At 36.1% G+C, this 20,680-nt stretch overlaps 1 protein-coding gene across 1 annotated transcript in view; it reads left to right on the top strand.

Moving 5' to 3' along the window:
* Positions 1-19,627, top strand: part of LOC134805076 (solute carrier family 22 member 3-like) — a 48,775-nt gene extending 29,148 nt beyond the window's left edge. Inside the window, exons 10-12 of the mRNA XM_063778361.1 lie at positions 13,921-14,000; positions 18,123-18,298; positions 19,469-19,627. Of these exons, the coding sequence (XP_063634431.1) occupies positions 13,921-14,000; positions 18,123-18,298; positions 19,469-19,621 (409 nt within the window). The 3' untranslated portion in view covers positions 19,622-19,627. The remainder of the gene's footprint in view (positions 1-13,920; positions 14,001-18,122; positions 18,299-19,468) is intronic.
* The last annotated feature ends 1,053 nt before the right edge of the window (positions 19,628-20,680 follow it).

Consider the following 20,680-nt stretch of genomic DNA (forward strand, 5'->3'; position numbering starts at 1 on the left):
CGAAATTCGGCAGTGATTATTTATATGACGTCATTATTTGTAACTGAGGAACAACAGAGATGGTCTCCCGGCAGTTTTAGAATCCAGGTCATATTGCTAATAACATACTAGAAGCTTATGCGGATTATCCTGAAAATGATCAATTTGGATTTTTTTAACTTTTATGCATTTGTATGGGCAAATATCTACATTTTGATGCATAATTTCCACATATTTGGTCCAATTTTGATTTTATTGATATCAGTGTATGGCCTGAGACGTCATCTTTAATGTTGTAGTACATTGCTTTAGGCACTGGTCCCACCGCGAGCTAGTAAGCTATGAGCTATCGGCTATAAACACGACCAAAAGATAAGCACTCCCGTGTAAATAAAAGAGACACGGCGATATTTATAGCTCACCACTGGGCGAGTAACTATAAATATCGCCGTGTCTCTTTTATTTACACGGGAGTGCTTATCTTTTGTTCGTGTTTATAGCCGATAGCTCATAGCTTACTAGCTCGCGGTGGGACCAGTGCCTTATCGTCCGACTTTTGGTTTGGTTGTAAAACCCAAATAATCGAGTATTTTTTTACGTCATTTTTATTTTTTTGTAAATTTCTCTTAAACTGTTGCATATTTTGGTACACACTGTATAAATGAAATATAGTTTATTTAATTGGCTTTCATTTAATACCCCACACGTGTATGTGCCATGCATAGTTTGGGTGCAGTATGCAATGCTGAAGTAGATGGCCGGCGCCGCTGTCTCCCGGCAGTTTTGGAGACCCAATGCCATGCCCAACAGCATACTAAAAGTTGGTAGCGGTTTCCGGCTCTGAACTATCTCTTCGACCGTTTCCCATAAGGCATAGTACTAATATATTTAACTCAACCGTAATATTATATTTAACTCAACCAAACAATTGAAAACTATGACATATGAATGTCATTTCGAACATGCGTTTAGGGGAAGGCGGGATAATTACGTACACCTAAGGGAGTTTTGAGATAAAATAAAATGTGTAAATGAAAATATAGTATTTATAAGTTAACTTTAACTGCTTATTTAGTGTAGTAAATGAAGCAAGTTGTTGTATGGAGACTAGAGATGTGCGCCGATGGCAAAATCGTCGGCGGCGGCGTCCGATGATTTTTTGACCGGCGGCGGCGGCGTGATCGGCGTGAAATCGGCGTGGCATAATTTTTGATACTGCATGAGAATGTGGCTGTAGAAACTCTACACAAAACCCTTCTGAGTATTTACTAGGCTATCCAAAACATATTACGTGTGTTTTTTAAATTATTGGCGTAAATGATATCCCATCCATGTCACTCGGCAACCATTTATTACCAATACCAACCTAACGGTTACCAACGGTATGTTTAAATATTAAATTAAAAACCGGGCAAGTACGAGTCGGACTCGCGCACGAAGGGTTCCGTACCATAATGCAAAAAACGGCAAAAAAAACGGTCACCCATCCAAGTACTGACCCCGCCCTGTGAAAATTTCAACTGTCTAGCTATCACGGTTCGTGAGATACAGCCTGGTGACAGACGGACGGACGGACGGACGGACAGCGGAGTCTTAGTAATAGGGTCCCGTTTGACCCTTTGGGTACGGAACCCTAAAAAGGATACGCTACATTTTAGGCAGTATTTTTACTTTGTAAGCGGAATACAAATAAAACACAAAAAAAATATTTATAAGTTAAGTCTTAAATATATATTGACTTTTCCCAGCCACTGTCCCCTCACCTAGGATTTGTTACGAAATAATGATGAACTAGGTACATACTTTACATTTGTCTCAACTGAAGTTTAACAGAAATGTATGTTAGAATAAAGATGTCATCTTTTTCGAAAGTAAACGTCTCTGGCAGGTCGATTCGCTCAACAGAATGTCTTTGAAGTGTCCCGTTTTATGGAATATTAAGGTCTACTTTGTCTTCTATACTGCTAGCTTAGTGATGATACTTGGTGATTTAAGTTCCTTTAAGTAGGTATAATTGTTTAGGTATAGCTTATTACGAAGCTTTAATCTGACTGTTATAATTTTGATTGAAATATATATTGTTAAGTAAAAGAAGCTGATAATCACCATAAAATGACTAACAATTCATTGTGTGTAATTTTAAATGAAATTGTATATTATGTGATAAACAAATCAAATCATATCTATCATATGATGCCCCTGATGCGTGTCACCAGCATCACACGAGAAACCATAAAATACGCAATTATAATCGTGGTGACAACTTGCTGGAGATTCTAAGAAGAAAATAGCGTGTTTATGTCCTAGGCTATGAACCTGCTATTTTCTTGACTGTAGTTCACTGATTAAATTGACAATCAAGAGACTATTGATGTAAAACAAAATGCGTTCTACAAAAAAAGCTGTGCGATAAAATATCAAATAATAACCTGAGATCCAGATACAAGATCTTGTTGAAATTAACGCTAAATCGTTATCACAGCTAATACCGCAACGACAAAAATGATGCTTATTTGGTTCACTTACCAACCAAAGCAAAAGGTTGGTTTGGCAAATAATAAGCGAAAAAGCATAAGGATCTTTAAATTATACCCTTGACGCTATCTACTCACTACGCAACATGGAATAAGACACGATAGGTATCAAAATTTGCCACGCCGATTATACGCCGGTCAAATTTATCGGCGGCGGCGGCGTGGAAAAATCGTCGGCGGCGGCGGCGCGGCGGCGCGGCGCACATGTCTAATGGAGACCCATGCATTAATTTCTCAGTCGATGAAATTTTGCTTGGTTATTGTATAGTATGAGCCAAAACTAACATAAAAATATCCAAAAAAAAAACACTCCTAAGTTAGGTATTTATACGTAAAATACAAATCTGTTTATATATTGAACCGAGTAATTCCTCAGTCAAAAATTATTTTACCAAATAAGTTCTTTGTATCAGTACGTGATACTAGAAAAAAATCTAAAACTTTTGTCAAACATGAGAATATCTTTTTTATGATAATTCCTTTTTTTGACGCTCATTTTCATCGGAAAATTGCTCTGTCATTTTTTCTTCTTATATGATCTTAGAATATTATTTGGCGTAGTGGGTAAGAAAATCCAAAAAAAAAATCCATACCCAAATTTATGTATTTTAGAACTATTAAAAACTGAGAGTGGAAAATTTCTCAGCCTGATTTATTTTTAAATATATACTAAGTAGTCACGTATACAGTTAAATCCAAAATATCCAAAAGAAATATCATCCAGAACACCAAAATTTTGGAAGCGAAGATAAATCCATCCCGCGGTTACGCAATAATGTACCGTCTTGCTTTAGCAGTTAAGTGCAGATTAGCGTCCTTGTGCTACTAGTACGACCCGACCACGTGACCCACAGCCCGCACTTAAGAAGGGAGTTGTCACTGGTGTGTGATTCTTTACACACCATTAAACAACTTAAAACCTGTGAAACTGTAAACCTGTGTTATGTACAATAAAGTGATTACTACTACTACTACAACTATACCGATATTCGGAATCTAATAATAATATTGAGAGTGGCAACACTGTAGTTGGTCGAATTGTCCTTTTCTAGCATATACGTCCCTCTCTCTCTCCCACACTTCCACCAAATCAGGCAGTTGCTTTTGACACTGACAGTTGGCCAAAGCAAATTTCCAAGTCATTGGCTTGCTGTTTTTCCACCTGGAAGGTAGGGAATGCAAATCGGTTATAACCGTAACCGAAATAATCGGTTATAACCAATTATTTTGACAAAATTTCATAACCGAATATTGGAAACTCGAATAACCGGTAAAAACTACTGTTGTACCTAATAGTATTATAGTATATAAAAGTAAAATTTATGATCAAACTTAGATTACAAACAGAAATAAGGCATACATATTTTCTATAGTAAAACTAATTGTTATAAATTGTTTACATAAAAGTTGTCCCAGAAAAAAATTACGCATGTTAATTTTCACAAAATCTTACAGAATAGTTAAAAACCAACTATTTTATTGTAGGTATATTCTTGTTCTAAATTTAATAAATAACGTGTATGTACGCATTTTTGCAGTTTTAGACTTTATTACTCCAGAAATTTCGTGATTTTGTTGTAATGCTTTTCATCATGTTTTATACATAGGACTTCATTATTCATTTTTAAGCATTTTTCAATTTTGGTTTGTAGTTTTCAACTGACATGGCGTTAGTTTTATGTTTGAAGAGCTTCCGCTTCATACGAGCCCATTAATTTTCATGGATCGTAATTCAGAGCAGTTGGGAGGAATTAGGTGTTTTTCCACAAATTCGATATTGTTTACTTAGTACCACTTTATCGATTTCTGGGATAATGGCACGTGGCCTAATGAGGCCAAGACAAAAAGAGCTTGTTGTGGTGATCTATGAATGGTAACAACGTTTTTATCAAACACTCGGTTTAGTTTATATGTGACGTCCCACGGGTAAAGGTACCTTATGGCGGTTGGCGCTTACGCTATTATTAACGCCGCTCCAATATTATTGCGGCGCTATGCGACATAAGCGCCAGCCGCCATAAGGTACCTTTTGCCGTGGAACGTCACATATATCGCCGTTACAGACCCGTTAACAAAATTTTAAGTGCTACATTTGCCACATATACTGCCGTACGAGAACCTTCTTCGCAAATTTATTAACGTTAATTATATTATACTCGTCTCTAGCGGTTTTTTTATCAGTTCCATAACAAAACAGCTGACTGGGTAGCAATTTGAAGTCAAGTTTGCAGTATGTTTCATCTACCATTACAACACAGGATTTTTTTGTTGCAATGTTTTAATAAAGTTTTCTAGGTGTGGTTTCCACTTCAGTTTGCTGTTTTGCATTTTTGTTAGGTACTTTAGTTTGTTTGTAGGTCATTATAGAGTTATTCTTTAAGTCTTTGCACTTTCGATTTGGACGTTTTGCACTTTTTGGCAAAATATAGTACAGACAGGGTAGGCGTTTTTTGAACGCAGCGATCATGTTCTTCTCTATATTTTTGTTGGAAAACCAGGGCTTATGACTACTTCCAGTCCGCCGTCGTCTACCACCAGTTTTTTAGAATTATTTTAACACGATTTGAACAGGTCTTACTGCCGAGATTAACGTCACCGCTAGTTTTTCGTGGAAATACCTCGATATTGTAAGGGTTAGTACATTTTTTCATGTAGTATTTTCTGTGATGGCGATATCTTCGAAAATGTAAACGAAAGAGATTTATTGTTATAAAGAATAAGAAAAAAGTATTTTTTTACATTTATGATCTCCTTTAGCCTTTTGGTCAGAAGTCTGATGTGCAGCCGAATGCGAATACAAACGACATTTTTTTCTGGGTCAAGCTTTAAATATATATAGATGGTAGGACAGCAGGGTAATTCTTATTCTTATGCATTTATTTTTGTGAAAATAAGTAAACTCTATATCAATATACTTAGCAATTTACCTCTAGTTTTAGGTCAACCTAAATGTATTGTCCTAAGAGTATTAGAAACATATAAAAAAAAATTACAAGTGCGAAATGTCACGGACCGTGTAGTGTGACTTCCCCTGATTTTGTGATATTTGATTTTTTTTTGAAAAAACATGAAGTGATTTTGAAATAATTTATATCAAATATAAAACACTAATCCTTGTTCTACAACACTGTTTAAAAATTGTATGGATTTATAACGATTTTATATAATTTTAAACAACATACATTTTGTGATTAGTTTTCGCGTCACCACCGTGCGTGGTAATATAAACATGCGGTACTCGGTAGAAAATTATCTTTACTACTGGCAGCCTTATTAAAGTTTTTTTAGAACAGCAACACTGTGTTGTTGTCAGGTTTACAAATGGCTGAAGGGAGAAGTTTTGTCGAAAATTATTTATTTGTGTTCAATTGAAAAAACGGTCAACCTTAACGCGTCACCGCCGTGTTAGAGTTTTATAAGTAAGTTGCAGTTTCATGTTATTGTTTGTAACATAAGATATACCTCATACATTGCAGATTAAGCTAATTATTTAACATTTGCAAAATCAAAGGGATTGTTTATGTAATATCGAACATGTTCCAAATTATCACGACCGTGGCCTCAAAAATCTGTCACCGCCACGGACTTTTGAGTCCACGTTTGTGACATATAGACACGTGGTCGTGTCATTCTTAATTCGTTTGATTAATTTAGAGGCACGTGCACTTTCCAGAAATGTATTTTTATTAGCTACAGATCATTTGCTATTTTGCCCGACTGCCAAAGCAAAAAAAAAATGTTTTTCGCTTGTATGTGTGTATGATGTGTATCGAATTCTTTGTCACGCTCTACAGCCTTTATAGTTTGACGGATTTCAACGTCTGAGCTGTCATTAGGTTTGTCGTAGTCATAGGAGTGACTTAGGCTATGTTAAAATAACTATATAAATCAAAATAGCCGAGTTGGCCACCAAAATGCCGAAATCTCTGACTGAGGGACACTTTGTCACAACCGTTTTTATGTACTCATTTTATTTACCTTTCCTGGGGGTATTAAGCTTGACCATATGAATCAAAAAATTGCTTTTTGTATGTACTTTTGATATATGCAATAATATGTGAAAAATAAAAACGTTTATGAAAAAACATTTTATTGGACACAATTTAGGAATCACCCAGCAGTGATTCTGTTCAAGTAATATAAACAAATTAAAAAAAACATTGGATTTAAGGCTAAAAAACGACCTTTTCCACGTTTAAATATCCAAAATAACAAAAATGGGGAAAAAACTTAACAGTGAATACATTTCTATATGTTTTTGAAAAATAAATTGTAACTTATAAGTTAGCCATACTTCTAAGTACTATAGTACTTAGAAGTATAGTGTTCCTCAAATGCAAGTTGCCAATATTGCAACGAAATTGTTGGATTTACGCCAAATGGTAATAAAACAGTTTAATTTTTTGTACATTACGCCCTTTTTCTAATAAGATAAACCATAAAAAAGAAGTTTAAGGGGCGCCCTTCTTAAAAAAAGTCGTGTTTTTGGCGTAACGGACATGCTATTTTCGTAAATAAGCATTGTATTATAAGTTCAAACAATCAGTTTAAAAGAACTCAAAAAGTTAAGAATAAGCCACATACAGGCATCAGTTTATTCATACAAAGAAAAAAATTATGATTTTTTTCTCAACACAAAACTGTTTTTGGCTCTCCTAAAAAATCGCGTTTTGTCCGTTAAGCCCTTTGAGCCTACAGTAGTCGATATGTGTACCAAATTTCAACTTAATTGGTCCAGTAGTTTCTGAGAAAATAGGCTGTGACAGACGGACAGACAGACAGACGCACGAGTGATCCTATAAGCGTTCCGTTTTTTCCTTTTGAGGTGCGGAACCCTAAAACGAAGACTTATACTCACATTCCCTAATACTGTACCTTTATTTTCGTAATTTTTTAACTACATTGTAAATTTATCATTTTTTGTTGAAAATAACCGTAACCTTTTATAACCGATATTCGGTTATTTTTCGGGCATAACCGTAACCGAAACCGGTTATGAAGTTCGGCTGGTTATTGCATTCCCTACGGGAAGGTCGTGAAGCTAAACTGCTGGTGAGTTTTTGAATTTGTACCCCAGTTTAGCTGACTATATTGAAAAACAGTTTCTAACGGATTTTGCCGTTCGAAATAAAATGTTAAGTTAGTATCATAATATATAATGGTATATCAAATTGTATGCTTTACTAAATACCCCTCTCCTCACAGGTGTTAAAATAAAGGGTGTACTACATAGTTAATTAAACACTCATAATTTTTTTTTTTACTCATAATATAATAATATTACATATACATAATAAGTACATGTATAATCACATTGGCTTGACGTCTTCCCAACACCAGGCGATAACAAACACGTCTCAATATTATTATTAGGTTCCGAATATCGGTACAGTTGTTTATTGACAGCGTGTTACACACAAATAAAACGCTAATTAAATAACTTAGCATATTCGGAACCCAAATTTTTAATCCTGCCTGGTGTATTATAATTTTGAGACAATGACTTGGAAATTTGCTTTGGCCAACTGTCAGTGTCAAAAGCAACTGCCTGATTTGGTGGAAGTGTGGGAGAGAGAGGGACGTATAACGTATATGCTAGAAAAGGACAATACAATGAACTACAGTGTTGCCACTCTCAATATTATTATTAGGTACCGAATATGGTAAGTTAGTTGAATGGAAAGAAAACTCTGAACTTAATTCAATAAATAAAATGGATAGAGAAATTTTCCACAGCGAGTAAAAAGGTAATTTCTGGAAATAGTATAGTTACATGGTAATTTTTTTAGATTTTCATTTTGTAGGTATAAAACGGCAATAAAATGGCATTCCAGTGAAAAATTTAGACGGAGCAATTCTCCGGTCCAAGACACGCCAAAAAATTATATTTTATTAATATTAGTATTTCTGCTGGGATACTTTACATGAATATGTCCGGAGAAGAAAGTTTGAACGGAGCATTTTTCCGTAAAAAGATATTAACGATTTAAGACTTTAGGTATTTACTTACATCCTATTATTATTATTCTTTGGAAATTTATACAATACTTTTTATTCATTGATACTTTATCATACTGTAAAGTTTTTTCTGGCAGAGGAATTACTGCGGGGTCCACTACCTTCATTTCCTACACTATTCTTAAAGGTAAAGATCGTACTTTAAACTACTACAATCAACAATATTAAATTCTTTTTATTTAAGTAAGTAATAACTTTTATAACAAAAACAAAACCAATGTTCGTGTTTACCTGACACTGGTCAGACAATCACGAAAATTTAATGGGGCCATTATAATCGTTCTCAATTGACCCAGATTAGCCTAAAAATGAGATCATGTACGACTGATTAGTCAAGATTAAACTTATTAATTTAAAAAAACGTACATAGGTATTGCCCGTTAAAAATCGCAACGTTAGCCAAGTGCAGACGACTGCCCAGTGCCCGTCTGTACACTTTTATTTATGAGTTCATTTTAAACAAACAAAATAAAGAATAACGTTTTTCACCTGAGCAGTGAGAACATACCTATTAGACAACTTGAAAAATGTAGTCCTTCATCCATCACTTAATACCTGCACTCATGTTTTCTTAAGATATACAAACAATTAAGTTTAATTACCGCAATCGAACACAAAAACAAAACGTAATAATAAATTTCAGTAAAATAATATGGAAATGAAATAACGAACTTCAACTGACACTTCAAATCAATCGACAACTTTTTTTTTTTAATAAAATCTTTGTAAGATACGAACCCGAATTGCGGATACGTACTTTTTGTCAACTATAATGTTTTTTTTTAGCATTAGAAATAAGGTAAACAATCTTGATGTGTCTTTTAACCTTCGAGCAACACCGGCTTCCGACACATCGGAAGGGAGGGGCCCAGGCGATATCTCACCGTACAAATCTTTCTGCCATTTTTCGCGGGGGGAAAGGTGCACACAGTCGCACTTCTCACACACTTACATACAAAATCCAATCTGTAATGACGACACAAATACATAGAAAATGACACACGTCAAAGACAAATCTTGCAAACCTCGATCTCTTTTTGTGTACGGACGAGTGACAAGTGTCACAACACGCACACTAACACATTATCGTTGAAGTATATTATTGTATTCTGAGAGATGAGAAGTCGGATTTGTCGCTCGACCGATCCGCAATTTGTACTGAGCGAGCAAAATCGATAAATCCAACAATTACATGAGACTAAAATATAATAATTGTGTTTGAATGTAATTAAACGTATGATATGTAAAAAAAAAATATTACATGTGAAATGTAACACTTTCTTTTTGTAAATTTGATGTCCCCGACCTCTTTTTATAACAAAAAACCGAGCAAACAGGCATTTTTGTGCAGCAGTGTTCACGCGCGCGTCTGGACTCGGTCTAGTGAAAAATCCAAGTGCAACTAGTTTTATTACCCGCGCTAGATTATATTGACGCGCTAATCTTGTACCTTGGCAGAAGGGAAATAGTGCGGATGCCGCCTCCCTTCCGTGTTGCTCGAAGCTTTTAATAGGAGGTATTACTGCAATGTTCTGCCGCCCGAGTGTAGCACTGAACATAGAGTAAAAGCATAGAGTAACTTATACATACTAGGCCTTAAACAGTTTTTTGACATGATTTAACAGACAATAAAATATGACATTGATGCATCAAGGCGGTTTGTTAACAAGGGCCTACCGGTAAACGCGAAAATCGAAATTTAGTTAAGTATCTACCTCTTTATCGCTCGAATATGCAAGAGCGATAGAGAGATTAGATAATGAAATTTCGATTTACTTGTTTCGCGGTAGGCCATGTGATTGACGTGACGTGTAATGTGTCAATGTGGTTTGTTTACTGTATGTGCCACAAAGGTGCCACCTACACAGAGCTTTGCCTAATATTCCCTATTAAGTTACGGCAAATATGTAACAATTATGAATCTAATACGATCTTTTATATTCTTCTGCTTTCATAAGTAATAGTTATTGATTTTTATAAAGCGTTTTTCAATTAAAAGACATGTCAATCTTGACATGTCTTTTAATTGAAAAACGCGAAGCGATTGAAGGTAAGCGATCTTGCTTACCTTCTTTCAAGTTCTTTCTAATGCTAAAAAAACGAACTATATGGTAGAAATTCTTAAAAGTAAAACTAAAAATTAATTATTTTAATTTTGCGTGATAATCTGTGTATTTTTTGAGTTCATTATTTTAATTGTACAATGAAATACCTAAAATATAGTATTTGATCAGTTTTTATCAAATCTTAAACTTTATTTTTATTGATTAATTATTAAGAAATCATACTCGTACGTGGTTTGGAACGATGCGGTCTGAAGTTTTCGGGGGTCTATTATAAACCTTCAATATACCGTTGAATGTCGTTTTAACTTTTATTGTCTGTTTCTTTTTGCTAACAGTGTGAAAGGGACAGAGGTAATAGAACCCAAGTATTTCGAACTTGTATTAGACCCCGCATGTTGAAATGACATTTGACTATAAAGGTCACTTGAATGTCATTTTGTCTCACTCAGTGAGCAAAATCGCATTTTGCTCACTGTTTTTAAGAAGGAAAGTACCCTTGTTCGAGCTCCTAAGGTGAAAAATATATTATTTACTCTTTTCCTCCCTGCCCCTTCTAAGTCACAAACCAAATGAAATAAACTATTTGTAGGTACATATATACAGGGTGATTCAGGAGACGTGAGCAGGACTAACACTGCGCATATCATTAATTATAAGCAACTGTTTCGTATCAGTATTAGTCAGCGAAATGCTATACATGGAAGTATTCTGTCCGCTCAATTATGACCCAACGCAAACTACCCCGCGATAGGCGGTACTTACAAACTGCTCGATTGGCAATCTCAGTACCACCGAGATGACAGTCAGTGACAAATGGCTAAATTGATTTATAAAAACAACATTTTTTTGTAATTAAAAATATATTCATGTGTCGTGAAGTGGTGCAGAAGTTATTTTAGTTCATACCAAGGACAGTGGAATCACTTTTCACTTGTAGTAAACAGATAACTTCAGTAGAATTTGGAAAAAAACATGACGATTTGTTTTCAATACTACCGTGCTAAGCTAAAACGTAACAACTGCATACGACTTTCATAACAACATACGACTTTTTAAATTGCGAGGATAATAGGGATGGTGTTATGCTAAATGAAGTAGACTATTTTATTAACTTGTGTTTGGTTTAGGTATTTTCTATATAATTATAAATGTAGTAATAAATTCCTTCTTACAGATTTGTATTTTCCTTTTTTATTTCATGAGATGGAGCTATAAAAAAACTACCTAGTTATTTCAAATTAATAATCAAATTTGGTATTGTCATTTTACATTACTTTCCATTCAGATTCCCACATGATGCTATTCGAAGAGAACTATGGAAAAAAGCTGTCCAATTAGAGAGACATGAAATTGAGTGGATGCCTGGCAAGATATCTAGAATATGTTCTATTCATGAGATATAACCCGTGAGATAATCATACCCGGTCTCCTATATGTAGATACATTTTTCCTTTCATGCTTTCACTGAATTAATTTACCAATACACACATTATCTGAAAATGTTGATCATTTGAATCCACCCTCTACTGTCACATATATGTAGGTTCTCTCTCAAGCCATTTCCGTCAGTAGAAAAGAGCGGCAAACATATTAACTCACATTATAGACGGGTCTAACGCGAATTATATTCAATTACCTTGATTTACCGACGTAAATCAGTTTCGTTTCGTATAATGTGAGTTAATAAGTATGTGTTCAAAACGCGAAAGTTTAAAATATTATAAGAGCGGCAAATTCCGCAAATTTAGAAAATGTAAGCGCGCGAACGGCTGTGGTCCTATACAAAATGTTAATTTTGCGCCTTTTTCTACTGACAAACTTGCTTAACCGGCTATATACATATAAAATATTCTGAACTGAAAGTGGGGATTTATTGTGACTCCGCCTGTTCAAATATTTTTGACCCGATTCGTGTACCCATGTAAATTTTGCAGACTGTATAGCCAGTCCAATTTCTAAGATCAAGTTCGCCATACATTTACTATGGCGTACTTGATCTTAGAAAAACGGACAGACTATACCTGAACGTGACTTCGCACTGCCATGCAGATTGATAATAAAATATACAAAATACTTGTTATAGCGGAATACATTTATACAACAATGATATATTTACTTATGTTGAGTTAGTCTGTCATGTCATAACAACATTTTAACTAGTTATCTTTTAATCTGCATTAAATTATTATACGTGAATTATTTGACTGGTTCTTCACTGTATGGCATAAACCTATCCCTGTCCAAGTCATATTCTAATCAAATATGAACCGCGAACTCTCAGCGGCCAGTACGTACAGCAAGAAGGTTATTAGCGGATTAATGTCGCTGATTGGTAGTTATTGACATTATATGCATTTCATCTACACTTAGCTATGTACCATTAGTGTAATAAAGATGACTCTTATTTTGTTTACCAGCTTTGATTACAGGCTCTGTAAACGCGTCGTCTTATTTGAATGTAGGCGTAATTGTGTATGTGTGCTAATTTGGCCCGAGAATTTGAACGGTAATGTTCCTGAAGGCGGTATCCATGGTTATATATATATGATCGCAGGTATTAGTGAGGTTAACGTTAATTTTCTAGTCATGTTGCAAAAAAAAAGTTATTATTTTTTTTACCACATGCATGGTCACCCTAAAATTAGAATACTAAACTACCGATATTCTGTGTCAAATTGAATGTCATTACTGTCATCACGGTCTGGTTACTTTTGAAAACTCGTATCTCACTCAAGTTTGACAGTTTATTTTCTTCGTAATCAAAATGCCATTACGGTTAAAGAGGTTTTATGTTTATTAATTAGGTCCTGTAGGGTGACCATGATTGTTGAGAATTAAATTTGCCCTCACCAAAAAGTAAAAAAATAGGAAAAAGTGTGGTTGTTTCTCCTAAATACGACGGTGATCGATCAATTATCAGTTACTGAGTGTGCAGGATTAGTCCTGCTCACGTCTCATGAATCATCCTGTATATATACCCTTATTTAATAAGCTCATTTATAATCATAAACCTATAAAAATATTTTTGTCCCATTTGCTTGTTCTACTCGATTCATTGTGAGCCGCGGACACAATTATTCATTTACAGCACAATTTACAGTAAATTGCGGTCTAGCAAGTTGCGTTCTCGCTCGCGTGCGTCCATACTCGAAGTCCATACTTACTCGAAGTCGCGCTAGATGTATGGAGTCGCGCGCGAGAACGCAACTCATGCTAGACCGACTGTTAGTACATTTTCGTATTATACTTTGTTGATCTAGCTTTAAATACCTATTAAGAGAGAAGAATATTCTTAGAGATGTAACATATCCTATTATTTACAGGTTTGGACGTCGGAAAATAGTCTCATTGCCCTTGATTATAGGAGGAGTCGTTGCTTTTGTAGGCGCTTTTGTGCCCCGAGGTTGGTGACGTAATAACTTTATTCTATTCTATTGAAGGCATCAAGTAACATTGCACAAAACTATTCTGAAGAAACGTTTAATTTTAATGCGTCATTCATGCTTTTTCGTAGATGGTTTATATTTGCTAGCTTCCTTTCTTGTACCAATGATGTTTGTGTATGCGCGACAGATTTGGCTATGGCTTATGAGTCTTATGACAAAATGCTAATCCTTAAAAATTCATGGTCTTTTAAAATTTTCTTATAAGTACCTAATACCAAAATACTTATTGGGTATTCTTATCTACATGTTAATTAGGTTTGGCTACATATATGTTTTGGTGTCATAATAAACTAAAACCTATTACGGCTTTTACGTATATAACGTACTTAAACCCAGCGAAATGCTATACATGGAAGTATTCTGTCCGCTCAATTATGACCCAACGCAAACTACCCCGCGATAGGCGGTACTTACAAACTGCTCGATTGGCAATCTCAGTACCACCGAGATGACAGTCAGTGACAAATGGCTAAATTGATTTATAAAAACAACGTTTTTTTGTAATTAAAAATATATTCATGTGTCGTGAAGTGGTGCAGAAGTTATTTTAGTTCATACCAAGGACAGTGGAATCACTTTTCACAACAACAACAAACAGATAAACTTCAGTAGAATTTGGAAAAAACATGACGATTTGTTTTCAATACTACCGTGCTAAGCTAAAACGTAACAACTGCATACGACTTTCATAACAACATACGACTTTTTAAATTGCGAGGATAATAGGGATGGTGTTATGCTAAATGAAGTAGACTATTTTATTAACTTGTGTTTGGTTTAGGTATTTTCTATATAATTATAAATGTAGTAATAAATTCCTTCTTACAGATTTGTATTTTTCTTTTTTATTTCATGAGATGGAGCTATAAAAAAACTACCTAGTTATTTCAAATTAATAATCAAATTGGGTTATTCCCACTAGTTACCACCAAGTTTTTACCAGTGGTAACTACTGGGAATTTTTATCCCACCTTTTACCACTGGTAACTACTGGGAATAAAAATTCCCAGTAGTTACCACCAAAACTTTGTTAGTGTTAAATACTAATAAAAACAGTAGGTATGAATAGTATAAATAGAGTTATTTTGAATTACCAAATAAAATCACTTGAAAAATCATCTAAATGGATTATTAAATTTATCCTTAAGTACATATATCATAGTTTTTGTACTAGTACCGGTTAAACTGTTTCAATATTTTTGGTCACTTTTAAGGGAGTTTACTAAAACACTAATCGACTTATAATTATTTATTAAATTACTCTATATATTTATACTACACTATTTATAGTGATTTTATTAGTATTTACCTGTAACAAAATTTTGGTGGTAACTACTGGGAATTTTTATTCCCAGTAGTTACCAGTGGTAAAAGGTGGGAAAAAAATTCCCAGTAGTTACCACTGGTAACAACTTGGTGGTAACTAGTGGGAATAACCCATCAAATTTGGTATTGTCATTTTACATTACTTTCCATTCAGATTCCCACAAGATGCTATTCGCAGAGAACTATGGAAAAAAGCTGTCCAATTAGAGAGACATGAAATTGAGTGGATGCCTGGCAAGATATCTAGAATATGTTCTATTCATGAGATATAACCCGTGAGATAATCATACCCGGTCTCCTATATGTAGATACATTTTTCCTATCATGCTTTCACTGAATTAATTTAACAAATACAGACATTATCTGAAAATGTTGATCATTTGAATCCACCCTCTACTGTCACATATATGTAGGTTCTCTCTCAAGCCATTTCCGTCAGTAGAAAAGAGCGGCAAACATATTAACTCACATTATAGACGGGTCTAACGCGAATTATATTCAATTACCTTGATTTACCGACGTAAATCAGTTTCGTTTCGTATAATGTGAGTTAATATGTGTTCAAAACGCGAAAGTTTAAAATATTATAGTTAGGGAGGCGAGGTAGCTAAATGGCGTAATTCAACGGCGCCGTCGAGACCTATCAAAATCGAAAGATAAAATAATTTCGAAAAGAAAAGCTCGTATGGCAAAAACCATTTTAGCGGTGGGTTTGGCGTGTACGGTTTTTCAAAAATGTTAAAAAAAACAGTTACTTGGGCATTCTCGAGCGCGTCAGATATTCATACTACGTATGCCCCGAGTGCCTCTGATAACAACGGTATACTAATCTGCCGGTTTGCGTGGTGGGGGTAGGCATATAAAGTAGTCAAAAATGCAAAAAAAAAAAATTTACTCGAGCGCGTCAGATTTTCGGAAGGGGTGTTAAGTAGGCCCCAAGGAAGCTTCCTTTAAAAAAACTGACGATTTCGGCGTGACGATAAGTTACGATGAATTTTTGAAAATGCAAAAAAAAAAGTTTTTTTGAAATACTCGAGCGCGTCAGATTTTCATAGGGGAGGTTTATCTCGGTATCCTGAAAGCATATTTTTTTAATCTGACAAAAATGTTGGTGGGTTCTCTTAATCTGACCGAAAAAGGTTTTTTGGTTTCTTTTTTTTTCCTTTCTTTCTCCTTGATAAAACGGGGAATTTAAGAATGACAATAAAATTACCTTTGTTGTTTATTTAAACTTTTTTTTTGTAAAATGTATCGTTCGCGACTTATATGCCGCAACGCGTTCTTAGGAAGACGAAATGGCTCCTCCACACTTCCGGTCATGCGGAAACCGGCAGATTTTGTATTTTTAGTAAGTTTTAGATTATATTCTTCAAAATAAAAAATAAAAAAATCGCGCTCGAGAATGCCGGATTAACGTTTTTTTTTTACAAGTTCGCGACCCTATAACTCGGCGGCGTCAAGGACTTATCGTCAGATTAGTTAAATTTAGTCTTTAAACACTAAAATCAACCCCCAATATCTTAATCTGAGGCGCTCGAGTATTTCAGACTATCAATTTTTTTTTACTAATCTGATCGTCTATCCTAGGCGCGCGTCACTACATATAGAGCTAAATACTTTACAAGGTTGTTCTATTAGGTCTAAGGTATCTCTCATATCTTAAACTGCCACGCTCGAGTATTGCCGAAAATTCCCCTATTCGCCTCCCTATAAGAGCGGCAAATTTAGAAAATGTAAGCGCGCGAACGGCTGTGGTCCTATACAAAATTTTAATTTTGCACTTTTTTCTACTGATAAACTTGCTTGACCGGCTATATACATATAAAATATTCTGAACTGAAAGTGGGGATTTATTGTGACTCCGCCTGTTCAAATATTTTTGACCCGATTCGTGTACCCATGTAAATTTTGCAGACTGTATAGCCAGTCCGATTTCTAAGATCAAGTTCCCCATACATTTACTATGGCGTACTTGATCTTAGAAAAACGGACAGACTATACCTGATCGTGACTTTGTTCGTGACGTGACCATGCAGATTGATAATAAAATATACAAAATACTTATTATAGCGGAATACATTTATACAACACAATGATATATTTACTTATGTTGAGTTAGTCTGTCATGTCATAACAACATTTTAACTAGTTATCTTTTAATCTGCATTAAATTATTATACGTGAATTATTTGACTGGTTCTTCACTGTATGGCATAAACCTATCCCTGTCCAAGTCATATTCTAATCAAATATGAACCGCGAACTCTCAGCGGCCAGTACGTACAGCAAGAAGTTTATTAGCGGATTAATGTTGCTGATTGGTAGTTATTGACATTATATGCATTTCATCTACACTTAGCTATGTACCATTAGTGTAATAAAGATGACTCTTATTTTGTTTACCAGCTTTGATTACAGGCTCTGTAAACGCGTCGTCTTATTTGAATGTAGGCGTAATTGTGTATGTGTGCTAATTTGGCCCGAGAATTTGAACGGTAATGTTCCTAAAGGCGGTATCCATGGTTATATATGATCGCAGACTTAAACCTAATTTACGAATAGGCTTCTTTGCCACGTGATCAAGTATTTCATATTTACAACGTTAGTTAACTTCGTGCCCGAATGATGAGACTCCTAGGGCGCGTAAAGTTGTGAAAAATATACGCAAAGAGAGCTAAATGGCGAGCAGTGCCTTTATTAGGTACGACGATAAAAAATGAGGTAAGTACTTTAATAGATATTTTGTGCGGTAGGGGTGGCGTCTGTGGTCATGGCAGTGGGTGCGCGGTTCCTGGGCAACATGGCGTACAGCGCCGTGATCCAGTGGACGCCCGAGCTCATGCCCACCAGCGTGCGCGCCTCGGGCGCCTCCTTCGTGCACGTCAGCGGGTTCGCCGCCGCCATGCTGGCCCCCTTCCTCGTATATTCCGTATGTAATTTAGGCGGTTATCACACTGACGCCGCAATGGGTGCGGCGATAGGGTGTAAAATAAACGCGACCTGTCTCGCGCACAAAACTTCTCAGCTTCCATCCAGTTGCGGCGCCAGTGTAAAGACCGCCCTACTTACCTACTTCTCAGAGCCCTAACAAATTTCAAGGTCCCATCCTACTGAAAACATAAAACTTGGCATGCATGTAGCTTATCTAGGAGGGGAAACATTCACTTGACAGCTTATTTCCATCTCAATTTTGTTGTGCCTGCACAAGCTACAAGCTGCATGCCAATTTTCATGCTTTCTTTTCTACCAAATGGAGTACTATTATTTATTCTGTGCAAATGGTAAGGATGACGAAATATAAAGTGAGCCGATCTCTCAAACAAGTTTGAACAAGATCGGCTCACTTTATATTTTGTCAACTTTACCATACTTTGAGTTAACATAAACTACCTACGTAGACCATAACTTTAACAAACTTTAGTCTAAGTTTTTTGATTACAAATCCGCAGATCACTTCAGATGCTCCCGGGGACCACCAGTAGTCCGCGGCCTACCGATTAAATCACTACAAACGTCAATATTTATTTTCACCACATGCACCAGCTCGGAAAGGCTCTCTTTGTACTTCAAAAACTGATAAGAAAGTTGAATTTTATCCACAATATCTGGGAGCTTTACTTTACTCCGAAAACATATAAAAACTCAAAAATGCGCGTTTTCCCAGAGATAAGACATAGCTAGATCGATTTATCGCCCCCGAAAACCTCCATATATTAGCAATTTCAATTTCAATTTGCCGCAGTAAAAAAAAATCTACTTAATTTTAGGTCACCTATATTTATGTTGTAGACAACATCGGCGACCTCATTACACCATCAATTAATTTTAATATTCGTGTGACTCATGAGCAGAACCACATATACTCGTACTCGTAGCGTACTTGCTTTACCAACTATTATTGACTGTAGTAGGTACCTAAGTCTAGTCATCAATCATATCGTTAAGCAGCGCTAGTCATGTGCAATTAAAATTGAGTGATTTATCATTCGTATCAAGAATTGGAAGGAATAAACTGTTATATTTAATATCCGCAATTCGTATAGTCAAGGATTCACCTATTAATAGTGGTTCGTGGTTCGTGATGGATGTTTGAATACAGGAGCGCGTGTGGGGGGAGCTGCCGCTGGTGCTGGTGGGCGCGACCGCAGTGGCGGGCGGCGCCGTGGCCCTGCTGCTGCCAGAGACCGCGGGCCAGCCGCTGCCGCAGACCCTGGACGACTACAACCGCATCGCCGATGCACGCCGCCGGTAGCACGCCCGCGCCGCGCGCCGCGCCGACCAGCCTCACGCAACTACGAATACATTCTATCGCGGAAATATTTTACTTACCTACTTATTTGTTTTATACAAGACGTTTCTTAACGAATGGATTATGCATTCGATACTATACACCCTTCCCAAGAGCGATTATTCTACTAATAAATAATTCTTCTCTCCCAAATCCGAAACAAATATACAGTCGGCATCGTCGGCATTTAAATTCTACAAAATTACATTTTTAACATAGGCACTTGGAGCGTAGTCGGTGGTCACTATCGTCTGCCAGGAACTTGAAGCGCTCAGAGAGGTTAGGGTGGGGAAGAGGGTTATGAATATTGAAAAGGAAAAAGAAAATAAAAGCTGCTTTGAAAAGGAAAGATAACGCATGTCTCTACGGCGGCGGACATGTAACCAAACAAGTTCATAACGAAGTGACGAAATATGTTCTGGGGAAACTAAAAATATTTCATAAACAAACATTTTGTAGACGCTTAATCTTGATGAGGAGTTCCTCGTTCGCGACGTCCTCGCAGTCCCGGAGAGGAAGCAGAAGATAACGGGTAAGAATGACTTTCGTATTAACCGGAAGGAAATTTGGCCAATGAGAATTGCCTGTCACTTCTTGGCTTACCTTTAAGCCAAACGACGCCGCCCAGTCACTTATATAAATTAAGTCCTTGGTTTATTTGCTTAATAATCAATGACTCTGACTCATCGACGCTACCCGCGGCGTATGTCTGTATATCTGCAGATCGTCTGCATATAAATAGGTGATATGATGACACCAGAAGTTGAGTGACACTGTTGATGAAGATAGAGAATAGTAATGGGGATAGCACCCCGCCTTGAGGAACACCGGTGGCAGTGGCGAAAGCCAGGCTGAAAGGTATTGAATTATAAGTAGGTTGTGTTTGACTGAGGTATGACGTCAGGTAAGTATTGGAGAGATCGAGATAGGACGGTATTGAGAGAGAAAGAGATGAGGAGTTTGGGACTTTTAGCAGTGGGATAACACGAGTCACCGTTTTAAGAATGATTTCGCTTGTTATTT

The sequence above is a fragment of the Cydia splendana genome, chromosome Z (genome assembly GCF_910591565.1).
Source record: "Cydia splendana chromosome Z, ilCydSple1.2, whole genome shotgun sequence".
Lineage (NCBI taxonomy): Eukaryota > Metazoa > Arthropoda > Insecta > Lepidoptera > Tortricidae > Cydia > Cydia splendana.